Raw genomic sequence first — 21,099 nt, forward strand, 5'->3', positions numbered from 1 at the left:
TCTCTCTTTCTTTCTTTCTCTCTCTCTCTCTTTCTTTCTCTCTTGTTTTCTTTCTCTCTCTCTTGCTTGCTTGCTTTCTCTCCCTCTTGCTCTTTCTTTCTCTCTCTCTCTTTCTTTCTCTCTCTGAGCTTCGCGGCACACCTGACCATGTCTCACAGCACACTAGTGTGCCGCGGCACACTGGTTGAAAAACACTGCTCCAGACTATACAGATTGAGTTCAATAAGTCTTTCCTGACACGTTTTATGCTAAAGACCTTCCACCATTCTTGTAGCCCGTCTTTGGACATTATTTGCTTTTTCATTGATTCCTATGGGAAAAATTGCTTCTACTTAAGAACGTTTCTATTTAAGAACCTGGTCACAGAATGAATTAAGTTCTTAAGTAGAGGTACCACTGTAGTTTTGTATGTTCAGAACAATCTATACTGATAGCATTGGCTGCTTTATGAAAAAGAATGTTAACTGCAAAAACAAAGGGGAGAATGACACTAGTGTTAGAAAGGCACAATTTGAATTCATTAACACATACGTAGTACAATTACACATACGCAGTACCTATTTAATTTCTTCATTTGTATTCGGTCTTTCCAAGTTCAAGATAGTATACATCAGCTAAGATAATTAACATGAGCTAAGCTAGTTCAGTGGTACCTCTACTTACGAACTTAATTCGTTCCATGACCAGGTTCCTAAGTAGAAAAGTTTGTAAGGAGAAGAAGCAATTTTTCCCATAGGAATCAATGTAAAAGCAAATAATGTGTGCGATTGGGGAAACCACAGGGAGGGTGGAGGCCCTGTTTCCTCCCAGGAGATTCCTAGAGAGGCCCCACAGAGGCTTCTCCCCGCCTTTTCCGGCCCTGTTTCCTCCAAGGAGATTCCTATAGAGGCCCCACAGAGGCTTCTCCCCTCCTTTTCTGGCTCTGTTTCCTCCCAGGAGATTCCTAGAGAGGCCCCATGGAGGCTTCTCCCCTCCTTTTCTGGCCCTGTTTCCTCCCAGGAGATTCCTAGAGAGGCACCACAGAGGCTTCTCCCCGCCTTTTCCGGCCCTTTTTCCTCCCAGGAGATTCCTAGAGAGGCCCCAGAGGCTTCTCCCCTTCTTTTCTGGCCGTTTCCTCCCAGGAGATTCCTAGAGAGGCCCCACAGAGGCTTCTCCCCTCCTTTTCTGGCCGTTTCCTCCCAGGAGATTCCTAGAGAGGCCCCACAGAGGCTTCTCCCCTCCTTTTCTGGCCGTTTCCTCCCAGGAGATTCCTATAGAGGCCCCACAGAGGCTTCTCCCCTCCTTTTCTGGCCGTTTCCTCCCAGGAGATTCCTAGAGAGGCCCCACAGAGGCTTCTCCCCTCCTTTTCTGGCCGTTTCCTCCCAGGAGATTCCTAGAGAGGCCCCAAGGAGGCTTCTCCCCTCCTTTTCTGGCCCTGTTTCCTCCCAGGAGATTCCTAGAGAGGCCCCACGGAGGTTTCTCCCCACCTTTTCCGGTTACAGTTTCAGAGGCTCGGATTTGTAAGTGGAAAATGGTTCTTGAGAAGAGGCAACAAAATCTTGAACACCCGGCTCTTATCTAGAAAGGTTCGCAAGTAGAGGCATTTGTAGGTAGAGGTACCACTGTATGTTCAACATATATCGGCTGGCATACATATGCTAAACCATGAATCTGTTAGCCATGGTAATCTTTTAAACATGGTTTACAAATAATAAACTGAATGTTGCTGAGCTCCATGTCTGTGCCACATCACCTGATGGCTTTATACCAGGTTAAAAGTAAAGGTACCCTCGCATATATGTGCTAGTCCTTCCTGACTCTAGGGGGCAGTGCTCATTATGTTTCAAATCCGAAACATAGAAACATAGAAGACTGACGGCGGGAAAAAGACCTCATGGTCCATCTAGTCTGCCCTTATACTATTTCCTGTATTTTATCTTACAATGGATATATGTTTATCCCAGGCATGTTTAAATTCAGTTCCTGTGGATTTACCAAACACATCTGCTGGAAGTTTGTTCCAAGGATCTACTACTCTTTCAGTGAAATAATATTTCCTCACGTTGCTTTTGATCTTTCCCCCAACTAACTTCAGATTGTGTCCCCTTGTTCTTGTGGTCACTTTCCTATTAAAAACACTTCCCTTCTGGACCTTATTTAACCCTTTAACATATTTAAATGTTTCGATCATGTCCCCCCTTTTCCTTCTGTCCTCCTGATTATACAGATTGAGTTCATGAAGTCTTTCCTGATACGTTTTGTGCTTAAGACCTTCCACCATTCTTGTAGCCCGTCTTTGGACCTGTTCAATTTTGTCAATATCTTTTTGTAGGTGAGGTCTCCAGAACTGAACACAGTGTTATTCCAAATGTGGTCTCACCAGCGCTCTATATAAGAAGAGCCAGCACTGTCCGAAGACATATCCGTGGTCACGCAGGCAGCATGACCAAACACAGAAGGCGGACGGAACGTTGTTACCTTCTCACCAAAGATGGTCCCTATTTTTCTACTTGGCTTTTGAACTGTTATGTTGACAGAAGCTGCGACAAGTAATGGGAGCTCACTCCGTTACGTGGCTCTAGGATTCAAACTGCTGATCTTTCTGATCAACAAGCTCAATGTCTTAGCCACTCAACCACCACACCACACACATCCCCCGCCCCCAGGTTACAGGACTGTGAATCTTGGTCTCCCTGATCCAGATGATGGTTTTCTGTCTCACCATCCATGCAAGTCACTGGCAGCGCTGCTCTTAACAATATTAACATCGGCCTTGCCTCCCCAAAGCTTTTGAGCCTGTTTCCTGCATCAAGATACAATTATAAAAATTACCTCCTCGTCTATTTTGTTAAAAGGACATTAACAGAAACTGCTCTGGCAGATCTCTTAAAACTTCCCCAACCCAAATGAAGAAAGGAATGCTTTAATTCCTTGGTTTCTTCCCGTTCTTGAAAAATGAAATTTATTTGAATTTATGAAATTGAATATATATATATAGTAGAGTAATAAGAAATCAAAAGGATAAGGTTTTTTCTTTTAAAAAAAACCTAAATAAGTGATTTTAATTATTAAAGAATATTGTTATAACAGATATAAAGTAATAGATTAAAAATAGTATGATGAATAGAATATTTTTTTTAATATTAATAATATTAAATGGTGTTTTTATTATTTGTTTAATGAATTGATTTTAATTAGTTTAATTACATCATCAAAATGATACTTTATAGATAGGAGAATTTATTTGCGTTAAGCAAATTATAACATTATAATATTAAAAGATTGTATTTCTGTATTGATCTGACTATAGTTAGATATTTTTTTTTGCATTAGACTTCTAAGATAAGCGGAGCAATGGTAGCTCCTTTAAATGTTAAATGTTGTATGTTTTGTGTGTTTAAAGAAAATTAATAAAAATATTTTAAAAAAAGAAAAAGAAAAATGAAAGATAAACCCAAAAGCAGTTCCTGAAAACTGAGGAGTGAGATTCTTTGGCATCCCAGTGTGCATGGGGTATTTCTCTTCATCGTCCAGAGTGTAACCTGTTGTTGTGAGCTATGTTCCTTTATCTTTGCCAATTCACGTTCTCTGTTCCAAATCCAATGTCTGGCTTCCATCTCCTTTTGTGTGTGCGTGTGTAAGTGTGTATGCATGTGTTTTATAAACCTATAAATTTTATTTATAGGTTTTTCTTTAACATCCATGGGTGCTTGGTGGACAAAGAATTGTCTGGGTCAATATATTTTACACACAGCAATCATAATAGTAATATTGTTTAGATATACATAATCATAATCTTTCAACTTCTAACATTTGTGTATACATAGTGGTTTTATTAATTGATTGATTGATTGATTGATTGATTGATTGATTAGATTTTTGTGCCACCCCTCTCCGTAGACTCGGGGCGGCTCACAACACAATAGAACAGTTCATGACAAATCTAATAATTTACAATTTAAAATATTTAAAAACCCCATTATTAAGCAAACAAACATACAAACATACCACACATAAATTATATAGGCCCCGGGGAAATATCTCAGTTCCCCCATGCCTGACGACAAAGGTGGGTTTTGAGGAGTTTACAAAAGGCAAGGAGGGTAGGGGCAGTTCTAATCTCTGGGGGGAGCTGGTTCCAGAGAGTCGGGGCCGCCACAGAGAAGGCTCTTCCCCTGGGGCCCGCCAACCGACATTGTTTAGTTGACGGGACCCGGAGACCTAATCGGTCGCTGGGATTCGTGCAGCAGAAGGCGGTCTCGGAGATATTCTGGTCCGATGCCACGAAGGGCTTTATAGGTCATAACCAACACTTTGAATTGTGACCGGAAATTGATCGGCAACCAATGCAGACTGTGGAGTGTTGGTGTGACATGGGCATACCTGGGGAAGCCCATGACTGCTCTCACAGCTGCATTATATTATATGGTTATAATATATTCTATTCTACATGTGTACATAATACAATTTTTCCAATTTCTAACTTCTACCTCTTTTTTTCTAACGTCTAAGTAGAATAGCCACCCTATTACAAATCCAAACAAACAAATAAATAAATAAATTCAAAGTATTCTATATCTATCCATCAACTCTGGCCCATTTTAGAATTTCAACTCTTGTTGACTTTTTGGTAAGTCTTTCATGTATCTCCCTTGGGATCTTCTAACTCCTTGCATCAGATTTATTTGATCTTAGGGTTTCATCTGCCACAACATCTATCTCTTAATGTTGGATCTCTAGAGCCCCCATCCTGGCTTCCCTCTTCGTCAGGGGTCCTCAAACTGGGCAACTTTAAGACTTGTGGACTTCAACTCCCAGAATCCTCCAGCTGAAGAATTCTGGAAGTTGAAGTCCACAAGTCTTAAAGTCGTCAACTTTGGAGACCTCCGCTTCTTGTTGTCCACTCCCAAAATGGACAAGCGCCGAAGACAAAAAACACGATTTTACCTAGAGGAACATGGATGTTCCAGTGTGTTCATGCACAATAGCAAAGTAATAATAAAGTAGTAATGTGTTCATGAACATTAGCAAAGCTTCTCCATTCCCTCTGATCAAGAGGCATTTGCAGCCACCCCCGCATATACAGCCCGGGGTTTATGAAGAATGAATATCTGGATTTGTAGAAAAAGAACAAATGTATCATGGTTCTCTTCCCACTGTAGGTTCTGAGAAAGCAATCAAGGTTGACATGAAAGGGACTCCATGCTGCCCCATACAAAAGATGGTAATTCCACGCAACGCCCAAGTTTTGCAAATGCCAGGTTTTGCAGCAAGACCCCTGTAATATTTTGTTTCCTGGTAGCAAATTGCATATACAGTAGTACCTCGTGATACAAACCCCTCGTCTTACGAAATTTTCGAGATACGAACACGGGGTTCTGGGGTTTTGTGCCTCTTCTTACGACCTTTTTTCGCCTTACGAACCCCCCGCCGCGAACGCCAAACCCGGAAGTTCGGCAGAAGTTCGGGTTCGGGAGGCCGCCGAGAAGCACCGTTGCCCAGCTGTCACCTTTGCAGAAGAGCTGCGGAGCTGTCGGCGGGTCGGGAGGCTCAAACGGAGGTGGGGAATCCCAATAGGGAATTCCATGGGCGGAGCGTTGACGTCACGGAGACGTCCCTCCTGGCCGGCCGAAACGTGGACTCCAGGAAGGATGTATCGTGACGTCAAAGCTCCGCCCATGGAATTCCCTATTGGGATTCCCCACCTCCGTTTGAGCCTCCCGACCGGCCGACAGCTCCGCGACTCTTCTGCAAAGGTGACAGTCGGGCGGCGGCGCTTCTTGGCAGCCTCCCGAACCCAAACTTTTGTCAAACTTCTGGGTTCACCATTCGGGAGAACACCGAGAAGCCCCCCGGCTGTTTCAAAAGGTGACAGCTGGGCGGCGGCGGCCAGCAGAGCGCCGTTTTTGCGATTTCTTTTCCTTGCACGCATTAATCCGTTTTACATTGTTTCCTATGGGAAACATTGTTTCGTCTTACAAACTTTTCGCCTTATTTATTTATTTATTGGATTTGTATGCCGCCCCTTTCCGCAGACTCGGGGCGGCTAACAACAGCAGTATAACAGTATAACAAAATCCAATACTAAAAACAGTTAAAAACCCATTATATAAAAACCAATCATACATACAAACATACCATGCATAAAACTGTAAAGGCCTAGGGGGAAAGTGTATCTTAGTTCCCCCATGCCTGGCGGCAGAGGTGGGTTTTAAGCAGCTTACGAAAGGCAAGTAGGGTGGGGGCAATTCTAATCTCTGGGGGGAGTTGGTTCCAGAGGGTCGGGGCCGCCACAGAGAAGGCTCTTCCTCTGGGTCCCACCAAGCGACATTGTTTGGTTGACAGGACCCGGAGAGGACCCACTCTGTGGGACCTAACTGGTCGTGGGATTCCTCCTGGAACCAATTAAGTTCGTAAGACGAGGTATCACGGTATATATATTTTTTTCTGAGCAGAACTTCCAACAAGCACCTCAGCAGAATTTATGCCCCCTTCCTCCTCCTTTTTTCAGATCCGCACAATTTCCTCCACGGTTTCTTTTTAAAATCTGTCCACGCTCACTGAAATAGTGCAGAGGCAGACAAGATGTGGATTCCCAACAGGGCACCTTTGTGAAAACCTGCATTTTTCTTGAAAGTGAAGCATTCCATCTTTTAAACTCCCCATCATCTCCCACACAAATCACAATTCATGCCACCACTGAAGTTTTGCCTAGAGGAGAATTTGAAGCAAAATTTCAGTATCCTTCCTCAAGAACAACAGTGGAAGAATTTTAAAGAAAGGCGTGATTCGAAGCAGAGACTGACATGGGATTTTTTTGTCTCAAGTAAAATCAAAAATTAATTCGTTGCTTCTTCATGTAAACCATTTAAGTGATTTTAACAAAGCAAAAAGAGCTTTGTAAAGAAACAACAACCAGAGCATGTTTGAAAATAAGCAAAGTGTAACTGCAATTACAAACATGGAAAACAACAAATACACTTTTCCACATATACAAAATCAAACCATACAGCTTAATAAATCTGCAAATAGGACAAAATGACCCAATGATAGATCGCTCAAATATAAAGGTCAATACCATGTTTCCCCGAAAGTAAGACAGTGTCTTACTTTCTTTTTATCCCCAAAAGCCCCACTATGTCTTACTTTCGGGGTATGTCTTATATTGGAAAAAAATTGTCGAATTTTTTGTTTTAACCATAAAATTAACATTTAGACGCGGTGACATATGGAGGGGGGGCGGCGCGGAAGTGGGCAGGAGGCGGCGCTCATTTGGATCAGATGGAGGCGGAAGACGCGTTGACGTATGGAGGGGGGCGGCGCGGAAGTGGGCAGGAGGCGGCGCTCATTTGGATCAGACGGAGGCGGCAGACGCGGTGACGTATGGAGGGGGGGCGGCGCGGAAGTGGGCAGGAGCCGGCGCTCATTAAGATCAGAGGGAGGTGGCAGACGCGGCGATGTATGGAGAGGGGGACGGTGCGGACGTAGGCAGGAGGCGGCGCGCAGCTAGATGAGAGGGAGGCGGCAATACCCCCGTGTTTCCCCGAAAGTAAGACATATGTCTTACTTTCGGGGTACGGCTTATATTAGCCGACCCCCCTGAAACCCCTGATACGTCTTACAATCGGGGGTGTCTTACTATAGGGTAGTATGGTTGACTAATAGACTTTCCATGCAATGAATTAGTTTAAATATTCAGAGAAAGTTAACTATGCAACCAAATAAAAAACCATTGTGAATACTGTATACTTAATTAATATAAATATGTACAGAGGAAAAATGATACAAAAAGATATTGACAAAATTGAACAGGTCCAAAGACGGTCTACAAGAATGGTGGAAGGTCTTAAGCATAAAACGTATCAGGAAAGACTTCATGAACTCCATCTGTATAGTCTGGAGGACAGAAGGAAAAGGGGGGACATGATCGAGACAGTTAAGTATGTTAAAGGGTTAAATAAGTTCCAGGAGGGAAGTGTTTTTAATAGGAAAGTGAACAGAAGAACAAGGGGACACAATCTGAAGTTAGTTGGGGGAAAGATCAAAAGCAACATGAGAAAATATTATTTTACTGAAAATATTATTTTACTGAAAGAGTAGTAGATCCTTGTAACAAACTTCCAGCAGACATGGTAGGTAAATCCACAGTAACTGAACTTAAACATGCCTGGGATAAACATATATCCATCCTAAGATAAAATACAGAAAATAGTATAAGGGCAGACTAGATGGACCATGAGGTCTTTTTCTGCTGTCAGACTTCTATGTTTCTAACTCATCTTATGTTTCCCAGTGTCATGTTTACTGCAAATTGCTTCTGGGCGCTTTGCCAACCACAGTATTACTGTTATCTGAAAGATTTCAGAATTAAATTACTTTTCCTTGGACTCTTGCCAGCTGTTAACGAAGTTGAATTAACAGCGGTTGTTAACAGCCATTTAAACTGGTTTGTGTTTGAACAACTAGTAAGAACGTCATTAGTAGCCCTTAATTAGTTAACCAAAGTTTGTACGGACTCTGTATGTGCTGTCTTCGTTGCTAGGGTTTTCCCCAACTTTTAGATAAAAAATGTGACGTATGCATATATTATTATTATTATTATTATTATTGTTGTTGTTGTTATTGTTATTATTATTATTTATTAGATTTGTATGCCGCCCCTCTCCGAAGACTCGGGGCGGCTCACAACAGTAATAAAAAACAGTATAACAATGGGACAAAACTAATAATAAAAAATTATATAAAAGCCCCAACAATTAAAAAACCATACCACACATATATACCAAACATGAAATATAAAAAAAGCCTGGGGGAGATGTCTTAGTTCCCCCATGCCTGGCGATATAGTTGGGTCTTGAGTAATTTGCGAAAGACAAGGAGGGTGGGGGCCGTTCTAATCTCCGGAGGGAGTTGATTTGAGGGCCGGGGCCACTACAGAGAAGGCTCTTCCCCTGGGACCCGCCAAACGACCTGGCAACTTTAAGACTTGTCGACTTCAACTTCCAGAATTCTTCAGCCAACTATGCTGGGAGTTGAAGTGTACAAAATCATATGCTGCAACGTCCTACCGGTCGATGACTACTTCAGCTTCAACCGCAATAACACAAGAGCACGCAACACATTCAAACTTAATACGAACCGCTCCAAACTTGACTGTAAAAAATATGATTTCAACAATCGAGTTGTCGAAGCGTGGAACTCATTACCGGACTCAATTGTGTCAACCCCTAACCCCCAACACTTCTCCCTTAGACTCTCCACGATTGACCTCTCCAGGTTCCTAAGAGGCCAGTAAGGGGCGTACATAAGTGCACTGGTGTGCCTTTCGTCCCCTGTCCAATTGTCTTTCCTTTCTTTCACCTATCTTATATATTCTCTTCCTTTCATATATCCTGTCCTCTAAGTTCACCTTCACCCTCATATATATTATCACATGTCTATTTTTCTTCCTATGTATTTGTGTACTGGACAAATGAATAAATAAATAAAAATAAAGTCTTAAAGTTGCTAAATTTGAAGACCTCTGACCTATGTAAAAAAAAAAAAAGCTATTGGGATCAATTTATCTATCACTGGTATTTGCAGAAACCAGTTGGCTATCTGTAGCTGCCAAGTGACAGAACAAAAAATAATAATTCCTTGTACTGAAATCAAAGGACTTTGTTGCTATTTTTCTTACTGGCTTACATTTGAGAGGATTCATTAAAAGGGAAGCATGTCACGATTGAGCAGTCCCAAAAGCAGAGTACACTGTTCCCTCGATTTTCGCGGGTTCGAACTTCGCGAATAGCCTATACCACGGTTTTTCAAAAAATATTAATTAAAAAATACTTCGCGGTTTTTCCCCTATACCATGGTTTTTCCCATCCGATGACGTCATACGTCATCGCCAAACTAATAATTTTTGCAAATAAATAAGCCAAAAAAAATTTATTGTTAATAACTAATTATGTTTATAAATATCAGGATCACTAAGTGCCTTATTCAATGGTGAGTACCAGTAATAATGGTGAGTAGATGGTTGCTAAGGGAATGGGAAATGGTAATTTAGGGGTTTGAAGTGTTAAGGGAAGGCTTGGGATACTGTCCATAGCCAAAAATGGTGTATTTACTTCCGCAATCTCTACTTTGCGGAAATTCGACTTTCGCGGGCGGTCTCGGAACACATCCCCGGCGGAAATCGAGGGAACGCTGTACAAGGAAAAAACCCAACAGCGTTTAATCCAGACTTTAAAGTGCTAACCCCCCCTCCAAAGGCTCAGTTGAATCTTCACCTCTATACTGAAGTAGCCTCTGTCCACGTAGTCTCCCAGGAAGAGGTAGCGCGTGTTATGGGGTGATCCACCGACTTCAAACAATTTCATCAGGTCAAAGAATTGCCCATGAATGTCACCACACACTAAGGGAGGAAGAACAGCAAAAACAAAATTACATTTACTGACCCCCTCGCATCCTGGACACAAACTGTTTCAACTCGCTACAGAGCACTGCACACCAAGACAACTAGACACAAGAACAGTTTTTCCCCAAACGCCATCAATCTGCTAAACAAATATTTCCCTCCACGCTGTCAAACTATTTACTAAATCTGCACTTCTATTTCTAGTAGTTTTTCTCATCATTCCTATCATCCTTTTCCTCCCACTTAGGACTGTCTGACTGTAACTTGTTGCTTGTATCCTAAGATTTTTATTAATATTGATTGTTTCTTCACTGGTTATTTGACCCCTATGGCAATCATTAAGTGTCGTACCACATGATTCTTGACAAATGTATCTTTTTCTTTTATGTATGTTGTGTTTGGGCCTGGGCCAGCCGTTGCTCCCACAGATGGGAGAGACGCGGCACACACTGAATGCGAAAGCCTGGCTGACAGCCAGGAAGATGTGGCAGACAGCCAGGAGGATGTGGCAGACAGCCAGGAGGACGAGGCCACTGGGACGCAGGATTCAGCAGACAGCCCAGGGGATTTGACATACAGTCCCTCAGATAGTCTTTCGTCTCTGGATTCTTCTGCAGATCAATATATTGATCTGTGTAGCCGAAGAGCTATGCAAAGAAGGGATCGCTTTAAGGAGTATTACAAGTCATTATAGGAGCATCTGGGCTGGGTGTGGTTCTTATACTGAGGGCTGGGTGTGGTTCCCTTATTGAGGGCTAAAGGGATAAAAGGGGACAACGGCCCAAGGCAAACTGTGGCTGTTTATCTGTGTTATTTTGTGGTTCCTGCTCTGAAGTTTCTGTTCCGTGCCGTTGGAGTTTTCAACCCAGCTTTTTCAGACAAGTGGGAGGTGAAAACTCTGGGACTTGCTGTTTGCTTCAAAGATTCAAAAGGACTCCTGAAACGTCTTTGCTCATTCCAGGTTGTTTTTGTTTGTTTTTCCCCTGTGTTTTTGTATGCGGCTGAAGTAAGCCTTGCACTTTTTGGACACTAAGAACTGTTTTGAGTAACCCTTTTAAAATTTATTTAATACAAGTTTGCTGATTAGCAGAGCACGTGTGTGTTTAATTTCTTTTCCTTGGACTATTACGCATTGCCTGAACCAGTCAGGCAGAACAATGTACGCTGAGAGCATATGCACCAAGACAAATTCCTTGTGTGTCCAATCACACTTGGCCTATATAATTCTATTCTATTCTATTCTATTCAAACTTAAGGGGGGGAGCCAGAAAATCAACTGGAAACATAACTTTGCTCTAAATTCTTGATTCCACCCAAAAGCAATAGCACTTAGACTTATATACTGCTTCACAGAGCTTTACAGCCCTCTCTAAGCAGTTTAGAGTCACCCCCCAACAACCTGGGTCCTCATTTGACCCACCTTGGAAGGATGGAAGGCTGAGTCAACCTTGAGCCTGGTGAGATTTGAACTGGTGAACTACAGCCAGCAGTCAGCAGAAGCGGCTTGCAGTACTGCACTCTATCCACTGTGCCACCAAGGTCCTACCTTTTTTTTCCACCCAGGTCCTACACTTTGTTTTCATGGTATGAAAAGCACTAGATGACGCAGGAACTGACTTCTAACCTGTGATTGGAGCTTCGACTTCAATCATTGTCTTCTCGTGTTTCAAGATGGCAGATCCATCATTGATTATCTTCAGGGCTGCGTCCTCTTCCAGGCGTCCTTCTTTCACCAAGTGGTTTTTTAAGATCTCTAACCGGGGCTTCCCATCGTCAAAAACCTCTTTCAGGGTTAGCCGTTGAGTTGGGGGGAAAGGAACAGCTGGAAAGAGAAACAAATACAGAACATTAACAAAGTTTACTAGAAGGAGAGAAATACTTCTAAAACAATAATTCCTCCACTAAATCGGGAGAAGTGGAAATTAAGATGAAATTAAAAATTAATGACCCCTCCCAAAAAACCATAGTGCTATCCTAGTCTCCCTTAATTTTAAAAATTCAGCAAAAACATGTGATACATACTTCACCAGAAGAGCCCTTCACTCCTCCACTCGAAACAGAAGACCCTACGAAAGCAGACTATCAATCCTTGGTCTTGAAAGCTTAGAACTATGACGCCTAAAACACACGATCTAAGTATTGCCCACAAGATCATATGCTGCAACGTTCTACCTGTCAATGACTACTTCAGCTTCAATCGCAACAACACAAGAGCACGCAACAGAGTTAAACTTAATATTAACAGCTTCCAAACTTGATTGTAAAAAATATGACTTCAGCAACCAAGTTGTCGAAGCATGGAACTCATTACCTGACTCAGTAGTGTCAAACCCTAACCCCCAACATAGCCACAATTGACCTCTCCAGGTTCCTTAGAGGTCAGTAAAGGGCGTGCATAAGTGCACCGGTGTGCCTTCCGTCCCCTGTCCAATTGTCTCTCCTTATCTCATTTATCTTTTCTTCCTTTCAAATTTGTTCACCTATACTTTTATATCTTTTCTTCTATTCATTTTTTTAGTTATATTACTACATATTTATTCTCTTCAATGTGTATTATGTATTGGATTAAATAAATATATAAAGGGAATCTAGAAAATTACAATTTCTATGGCATTAGCTACAAAACTGTATAGGGGAAAATTCTTAAGGACAGACATTACATAGGAATTTAACATGGATCAATGTCAAAACAGCTAACACTGGAGCAATTATAAGCTTTTAAAAATCCACCAATATAAACATACATATACAAATTGTGACCAACATGAAAGATGAGTAACAGAATCTCACAGGAGAAAAAGGTATTATGTACTGTACTGTTTTTTATTATTGTTGTGAGCCGCCCCGAGTTTGCGGAGAGGGGCGGCATATAAATCCAATAAACCTAAACCTAAACCTAAACCTTCCTTTCTTCTAATCCAGGGTCCTTTTGCAATTACCACAAATAAAAACCTTTGCCTTCCACCTTAATGAATTTGCCTGCAAAAATGCTTTTGACCCTGGCTCACAATCAAAAGGCTGACAAAAAGTCACAGCAAACTTTAAAGACTGAATCTGGAAACCATCATTTACAATGAACTAGTATCCCGAAGAGCTGGTGATGGTTTGATTTAAGTTTTTTGGCTTGACTTCAAAGTTAGGTCTCTGGTTTATATAGTTATAAACACAACAATTGAGACTTTCCCTTCCCCCTAGGCTTATAAAATTTATGCATGGTATGTCAGTATGTATGATTGGTTTCTTAAATTGAGGTTTTTTAAATTAACTTAAATTTTAGATTTGTTTACATTGTATTATTATTGCTGTTAGCCGCCCCGAGTCTACGGAGAGGGGCGGCATACAAATCTGATTAATAAAATAATAAAACAATGCTTAAAATCAATCATATATAAACTTTTCTTATTACTCACTCATTGGAGGCTCTTATCTCTCCTCATCTAAAAATTTCTATTAATTTTATACAACATTGTCAAAGTCTTTATTTAAAAGTCTAAATAAAAAATTCTTCCTCTCCATCTTGCTATAAAAACTTACATTACATCAATGCAAACATTAATAAAATCTTTTACCTAAATTTTAATATTGTATCATATAGCTAATAAAAATCCTATCTATCTATCTATCTATCTATCTATCTATCTATCTATCTATCTATCTATCTATCTATCTATCTATCTATCTATCTATTCCTTCCCCCTAGGCCATTACAAGTTATGCATGGTATGTCTGTGTGTATGTTTGGTTTTATAATAAGGGTTTTTAGTTGTTTTATTATTGGATTGTTACATGCTTTTTTTATCATTGTTGTTAGCCGCCCAGAGTCTACGTTGAGGAGCGGCATACAAATCCAAAAAATTATCATTATTATCATTATTATTATTAATAATAATAATAATTATTATTATTATTAATAATAATAATAATAATAATTTTTTGGATAATAATAATAATTATTATTATTATCTATCTTTAATAAAAGAAACTATTCATAATATATCACCTACTTCATAAAGTTCTATATGTTTAAAGTATAAACAATAAGTAAATTTTGTGTTATATCATTATACAGAGCTACCACCATTTCTCATTACAGCAATTGGATCTATCTTCATTTGTTTATATTTTAAACACTGTCTATAAAAGTATAAAGGAGAAACGAAGGAACACACATACTCAAAAATAAACAAAAATAAACTCCTCTGAATTGGACAGAAATGAGACTTGTTCAGAGTTGCAGCTATAGAAAAAGAACCTCTGATAAGATGCTTGGCGAACAGCAGGTTCATCAAATAATAACTGTCATAATATTTAGAGAGAGAGCGACAAGCTAACGGCAGAACTTGAAACCATGCTAAGTTCTTTCCTAGAGCCAGACTGAATAAAAGAATAAGCTGAACCCAGTCTGACCCTTCACATTTAAGCAGATCAGATTCAAACTTGTATTTAATTTGCTGCTATATTTATAGCCAGACTCCCCTATCTTAAGCATAATCTTTGCCATATGAAGCGACTGCTAGTCACAATGCCTGAGATATCCATTTACCGTATTTTTCGGAGTATAAGACGGACCTTTTTCTCCCCTAAAAGAGGGTGGAAATGTCGGTGTGTCTTGTTTATTTATTAGATTTGTATGCCGCTCCTCTCCGTAGACTCGGGGCGGCTCACAGCATACAATGAAACAATTCATAACAAATCTAATAAATTTTAAAAACTTTTAAAAACCCCATTATTAAAACAGACATACACACAAACATACCATACATATATTGTATAGGCCCGGGGGTGTGTGTGTGTGCCTCAATTCCCCCATGCCAGAGGTAGGTTTTAAGGAGTTTACGAAAGGCAAGGAGGGTGGGGGAAGTTCTAATCTCCAGAGGGAGCTGGTTCCAGAGAGTCGGGGCCACCACAGAGAAGGCTCTTCACCTGGGACCCGACAAACATAGAAACATAGAAACATAGAAGACTGACGGCAGAAAAAGACCTCATGGTCCATCTAGTCTGCCCTTATACTATTTCCTGTATTTTATCTTAGGATGGATCTATGTTTATCCCAGGCATGTTTAAATTCAGTTACTGTGGATTTACCAGCCATGTCTGCTGGAAGTTTGTTCCAAGGATCTACTACTCTTTCAGTAAAATAATATTTTCTCACGTTACCTTTGATCTTTCCCCCAACTAACTTCAGATTGTGTCCCCTTGTTCTTGTGTTCACTTTCCTATTAAAAACACTTCCCTCCTGGACCTTATTTAACCCTTTAACATATTTAAATGTTTCGATCATGTCCCCCCTTTTCCTTCTGTCCTCCAGACTATACAGATGGAGTTCATGAAGTCTTTCCTGATACGTTTTATGCTTAAGACCTTCCACCATTCTTGTCGCCCGTCTTTGGACCCGTTCAATTTTGTCAATATCTTTTTGTAGGTGAGGTCTCCAGAACTGAACACAGTACTCCAAATGTGGTCCCACCAGCGCTCTATATAAGGGGATCACAAATGACATTGTTTGGTTGACAGGACCCAGAGAAGGCCGACTCTGTGGGGCCTAATCGGTCGCTGGATTCGTGCGGCAGAAGGCGGTCCCGGAGATATTCTGGTCCGAAGCCATGAAGGGCTTTATAGGTCAAAACCAACACTTTGAATTGTGACCGGAAATTGATCGGCAACCAATGCAGACTGCGGAGTGTTGGTGTGACATGGGCATACCTTGGGCATACCTTTCCTGCCTAAGCAGGGGGGTTGGACTAGAAGACCTCCGAGGTCCCTTCCGACTCTTATTCTGTAAAAATCAGTGGGGGTTTCTACATATGCTGTCACGCACTGCCACAAAAGCCTTGGCAGGGATCTTCAAATGCCACCTGCCCCAAACCAACAGCCAAAAGAAACCTGAAACGCGGCTTAAAAACAATTCTTGAGACGGCACAAGTCGCAAGTTAAAAATACACCGGTTACTCCAAAACAAAAGGACTCGGTGCCAACGAGGTTCGGATCAGCCATTTTCCTTTCATCGGGTTGGTCAGGCTGGACATTTGCCTCCGCTAACTTTTCTAACTATGGCAAAGAGAGGCAGGGCTAGCGACTCAATGTCCAATGTCTACTGCTAACAGCTGCTACTCCATTACAAATGGGAGCTAACTAAAGGAGGCTAGAAGGGATTCCTAGGTGTCAGCGGGCAGGGAAACGCACCACCTGTTTCCCTAAGGTTACGCAAGCTGACAGCTATCCAATAATAGAACGTGTGCATACAAAAACAGGCAAGAGTCTTTTGTTGGCCAAAAATTAGTTTTTCCCACCTGCTAGTAAATGTAATCCTGGCCCTTGTAGCAGCTGGGTTGTGGAGTGGGAAGGAGAGAGCGCATTAAGAAAAGGAAGACCTTGAGTGGAAGTTAATTTTGCACATAGTGTACTTGTCATAAAGCCCAAGGCAGTTTAGAAGCTTATAGAAACATAAAAGATTGACGGCAGAAAAAGACCTCATGGTCCATCTAGTCTGCCCTTATACTATTTCCTGTATTTTATCTTAGGATGGATCTATCTATTTATCGGGCGGTAGGAAAGGCAAGTAGGATGCTTGGCTGCATAGCTAGAGGTATAACAAGCAGGAAGAGGGAGATTGTGATCCCCTTATATAGAGCGCTGGTGAGACCACATTTGGAATACTGTGTTCAGTTCTGGAGACCTCACCTACAAAAAGATATTGACAAAATTGAACGGGTCCAAAGACGGGCTACAAGAATGGTGGAAGGTCTTAAGCATAAAACGTATCAGGAAAGACTTCATGGACTCAATCTGTATAGTCTGGAGGACAGAAGGAAAAGGGGGGACATGATCGAAACATTTAAATATGTTAAAGGGTTAAATAGGGTTCAGGAGGGAAGTGTTTTTAACAGGAAAGTGAACACAAGAACAAGGGGACACAATCTGAAGTTAGTTGGGGGAAAGATCAAAGGCAACATGAGAAAATATTATTTGACTGAAAGAGTAGTTGATCCTTGGAACAAACTTCCAGCAGACGTGGTTGGGAAATCCACAGTAACTGAATTTAAACATGCCTGGGATAAACATATATCCATTGTAAGATAAAATACAGGAAATAGTAAAAGGGCAGACTAGATGGACCATGAGGTCTTTTTCTGCCGTCAGTCTTCTATGTTTCTATGTTTCTATTTATTACTAGATTTATTTATTAGATTTGTATGCCGCCCCTCTCCATAGGCTCGGGGCGGCTCGCAGCAATAATAAACAATATATAACAAATCTAATAATTAAAAAAAACCCACTAAAAGCCCCATTATTAAAAGCAAACATACACACAAGCATACCATACATAAACTGTATAGGCCCGGGGGAGATGTTTCAATTCCCCCATGCCTGGCGGCAGAGGTGGGTTTTAAGGAGTTTATGAAAGGTGAGGAGGGTGGGGGCAGTTCTAATCTCTGGAGGGAGCTGGTTCCTGAGGGTCGGGGCCGCCACAGAGAAGGCTCTTCCCCTGGGTCCCGCCAAACGGCATTTAGTTGATGGGACCCGGAGAAGGCCAACTCTGTGGGACCTAATTGGTCGCTGGGATCTATGTTTATCCCAGACAGGGTTTTATATAAAGAAAATCACAAGAACTCCAATCATTTAGACCAAAACCATCTTAAGTTCAAAGGTTATATTATTCATGCCACAGACTTGTCTTCTACAAAATCATATAAAGCGGTGAACAATCAGGACAGCTAGTTGTTAAATTAATGTTTAGTAACAAGCAGTTTTATAAATTAACCACTGTTAAAAGGAGAGTCATTTATTCATCCTTGGAGGTGGGGGAATCGGGAGTTTGGCAGCGTTAAGAGTTTTTCTGATTAATATTTTTTTAAAATTCAGAAGCAGAAATGTTGTGGGTTACAGCTCATTTCATCAAATGTAGGTAGTTAGAATTTAAATTGAGAAGGATAGAGAGGAAAAGAGTGGTAGAAAGACGCAGCCTCTAAAAGTTTATGCCTTTTAATTACTCAGAAAAGCTACTGCCAGATTACTGATATATGAATATTTCTATTGTATAGTCACAGTTTATGATGGAATATTTCTCATTAACTTTAGTTTTCAAACCAAATAGAAAATTCTGTCATTATTGTACAACATCACATTATGGTTCCCGCTAATGGCCATTTCAAATTTATGTTCATCAAATCAATTCCCCCAAATTATCACACTGAGCTAGAGAAATACTTTTATTTATTTATTGTACAGTGGTACCTCGAGATACGAGTTTAATTCGTTCCGGACCTGGGCTCTTAAGTCGAGCAGCTCTTATCTCGAACGACTTTTCCCCATAGGAATTAATGTAAATAATTTTAATTGGTTCCAGCCCTCAAAAAACTCACAAAGTTAGTCTAAATTATGCAGAAAGACATGTTTTTAATGAAGAAATGTACATGTACATATAAATGAATAATGAAGTTTCTTTCACTTAACTTGTAAACTTTCTTAAACTTTTAAATTTACATATGTTCAACTTCTCTGCCACGCAATCCTGTAGGACAGAGGTCCCCAACCCTTTTTGCACCAGGGACCGGCTTTAAGCGATCAAGAGAGGAATGGGTGAATGAATGGACGAAGGGTGGGAAGGAAGGAAGGAAAGAGGGAAGGGACAGGAACAGAGGAAGGAAGCAAGGAAACTTATGAAAGGGGAGAGTAAGAGAGGAATGAGTGAAGGGAGGGAGGGAGGGAAGAAGGTGGGAAGGAGAAAGAAAAGAAGAAATAGAGGAAGGGAAGGTAAAAGAGAAAGAAAAAGAGCAAGAAAGAAAGAAAGAAAGAAAGAAAGGGGGAAGGGACAGGAACAGAGGAAGGAAGCAAGGAAACTTATGAAAGGGGAGAGTAAGAGAGGAATGAGTGAAAGGAGGGAGGGAGGGAAGAAGGTGGGAAGGAGAAAGAAAAGAAGAAATAGAGGAAGGGAAGGTAAAAGAGAGAAAGAAAAAGAGCAAGAAAGAAAGCTGCAAGCACCCCCCCGAGCCCCCCAGGCCGGCTGCAACCTTTTAAAACACGCGCGCCGCTTCGCAGCTGTCTCCTGAAGCCGAACGCGGAAGTTAGCGTTTGGCTTCAGGAGACAGCTCCTTGGCGCTTGTATGTCGAATTTGGGCTTGTAAGTAGAACAAAAATATCTCTCCCTCCCAGCTCTTATCTCGAGTTGCTCTTAAGTAGAGCAGCTCTTATGTCGGGGTTCCACTGTATTTTCATAATATTTACCTTTTTTTAAAAAAACAGCTATTTCTCAAAAAGGCTCAGCTTAAACAAAGTCCTCTGTTAGATTTTCAAACTGAGGTACACAAAAGTTGTTCAAGGCCAGAACAAAGTATTGAACACTACAAAACTTTTGCCATACCCATCCTTGAATACAGCTCATCTGTCTGGAACCCATACCACATCTCGGACATCAATACCCTTGAAAACGTCCAAAGATATTTCACCAGAAGAGCCCTTCACTCCTCCACTCGAAACAGAAGACTCTACGAAAATAGACTAACAATCCTGGGTCTAGAAAGCTTAGAATTACAGTGCCCAAAACACAATTTAAGTATTGCCCACAAGATCATATGCTGCAACGTCCTACCGGTCAATGACTATTTCAGCTTCAACCGTAACAACACAAGAGCACGCCATAGATTAAAACTTAATATTAACCGCTCCAAACTTGATTGTAAAAAATATGACTTTAACAATCGAGTTGTCGAAGCATGGAACTCATTACCGGACTCAATAGTGTCAACCCCTAACCCCCAACATTTCTCCTCTTAGACTATCCACGACTGACCTCTCCAGGTTCCTAAGAGGTCAGTAAGGGGTGTACATAAGTGCACTAGTGTGCCTTCCGTCCCCTGTCCAATTGTCTTTCCTTTATTTATCTCATTTATCATATATATTTTCTTCCTTTCATATATATTCTCCTCTATTTTTACATATTATCTTTATATATATTACTTCATGTCTATTCTCTTCCATATGTATTGTGTATTGGATAAATGAATAAATAAAATAAATAAAAATAAAACTTTTTAATCTAATGAAGGATAGGGTGATTTTTTTCCCTTGCTGAAATTCTTATACACAAATAGCTGTCCTTTGCCTATTGGCTTGACAGATAAGGCTAGAAAAATATTAATCTTCAGCTTTCTGGTCCCAAGGCAAATTGTTCACTAGAGGCAAATATGAAAGAAACCATGTTCCTTCTTACAGCTGCTTCTTATTTGGCTGATAAGTAGGACCAGATTTTTCCTGATTTTATTCTGGGAAGAAAAGCAAACTTTCCAGTGGACCTTCATCCGCTAATGGATGAAAAGCATGTTATCCTCATGCAATCCAGAGCCAAGGCAGCTCCAGAATTTCCACTGTTCTGCATTGCACAACTTTATTATTATTATTATTATTATTATTATTATTATTATTATTTATTAGATTTGTATGCCGCCCCTCTCCTAAGACTCGGGGCGGCTCACAACAGTAATAAAAACAATATAGTAGTGGAACAAATCTAATATTAAAAAACATATAAAACTGGAGGACGAACCAGAAGAATGTTGTCAATATAATTTACATGGACTTCGGTAAGGCATTTGATAAAGTAGACCATAACCTAATACAGTGGTACCTCGGTTCTCGACCACAATTCGTTCCAGAAGTGTGGTCGAGAACCGATTTGGTCGAGTACCGAATTAATTTATCCCATAGGAAATAATGGAAAC

General features: G+C 40.8%; 1 protein-coding gene across 2 annotated transcripts in view; it reads right to left on the minus strand.

Moving 5' to 3' along the window:
• PPP3CC (protein phosphatase 3 catalytic subunit gamma) overlaps nucleotides 1–21,099 on the minus strand; it is an 83,859-nt gene that overhangs the window by 38,306 nt on the left and 24,454 nt on the right. For both annotated transcript variants that reach the window (XM_070765483.1, XM_070765482.1), the window contains exons 2-3: nucleotides 12,006–12,203; nucleotides 10,254–10,378 (exon numbers count right to left, since the gene is read on the minus strand). In XM_070765483.1, the coding sequence (XP_070621584.1) occupies nucleotides 10,254–10,378; nucleotides 12,006–12,203 (323 nt within the window). The remainder of the gene's footprint in view (nucleotides 1–10,253; nucleotides 10,379–12,005; nucleotides 12,204–21,099) is intronic.

This window comes from Erythrolamprus reginae, chromosome 12 (assembly GCF_031021105.1).
Source record: "Erythrolamprus reginae isolate rEryReg1 chromosome 12, rEryReg1.hap1, whole genome shotgun sequence".
Lineage (NCBI taxonomy): Eukaryota > Metazoa > Chordata > Lepidosauria > Squamata > Dipsadidae > Erythrolamprus > Erythrolamprus reginae.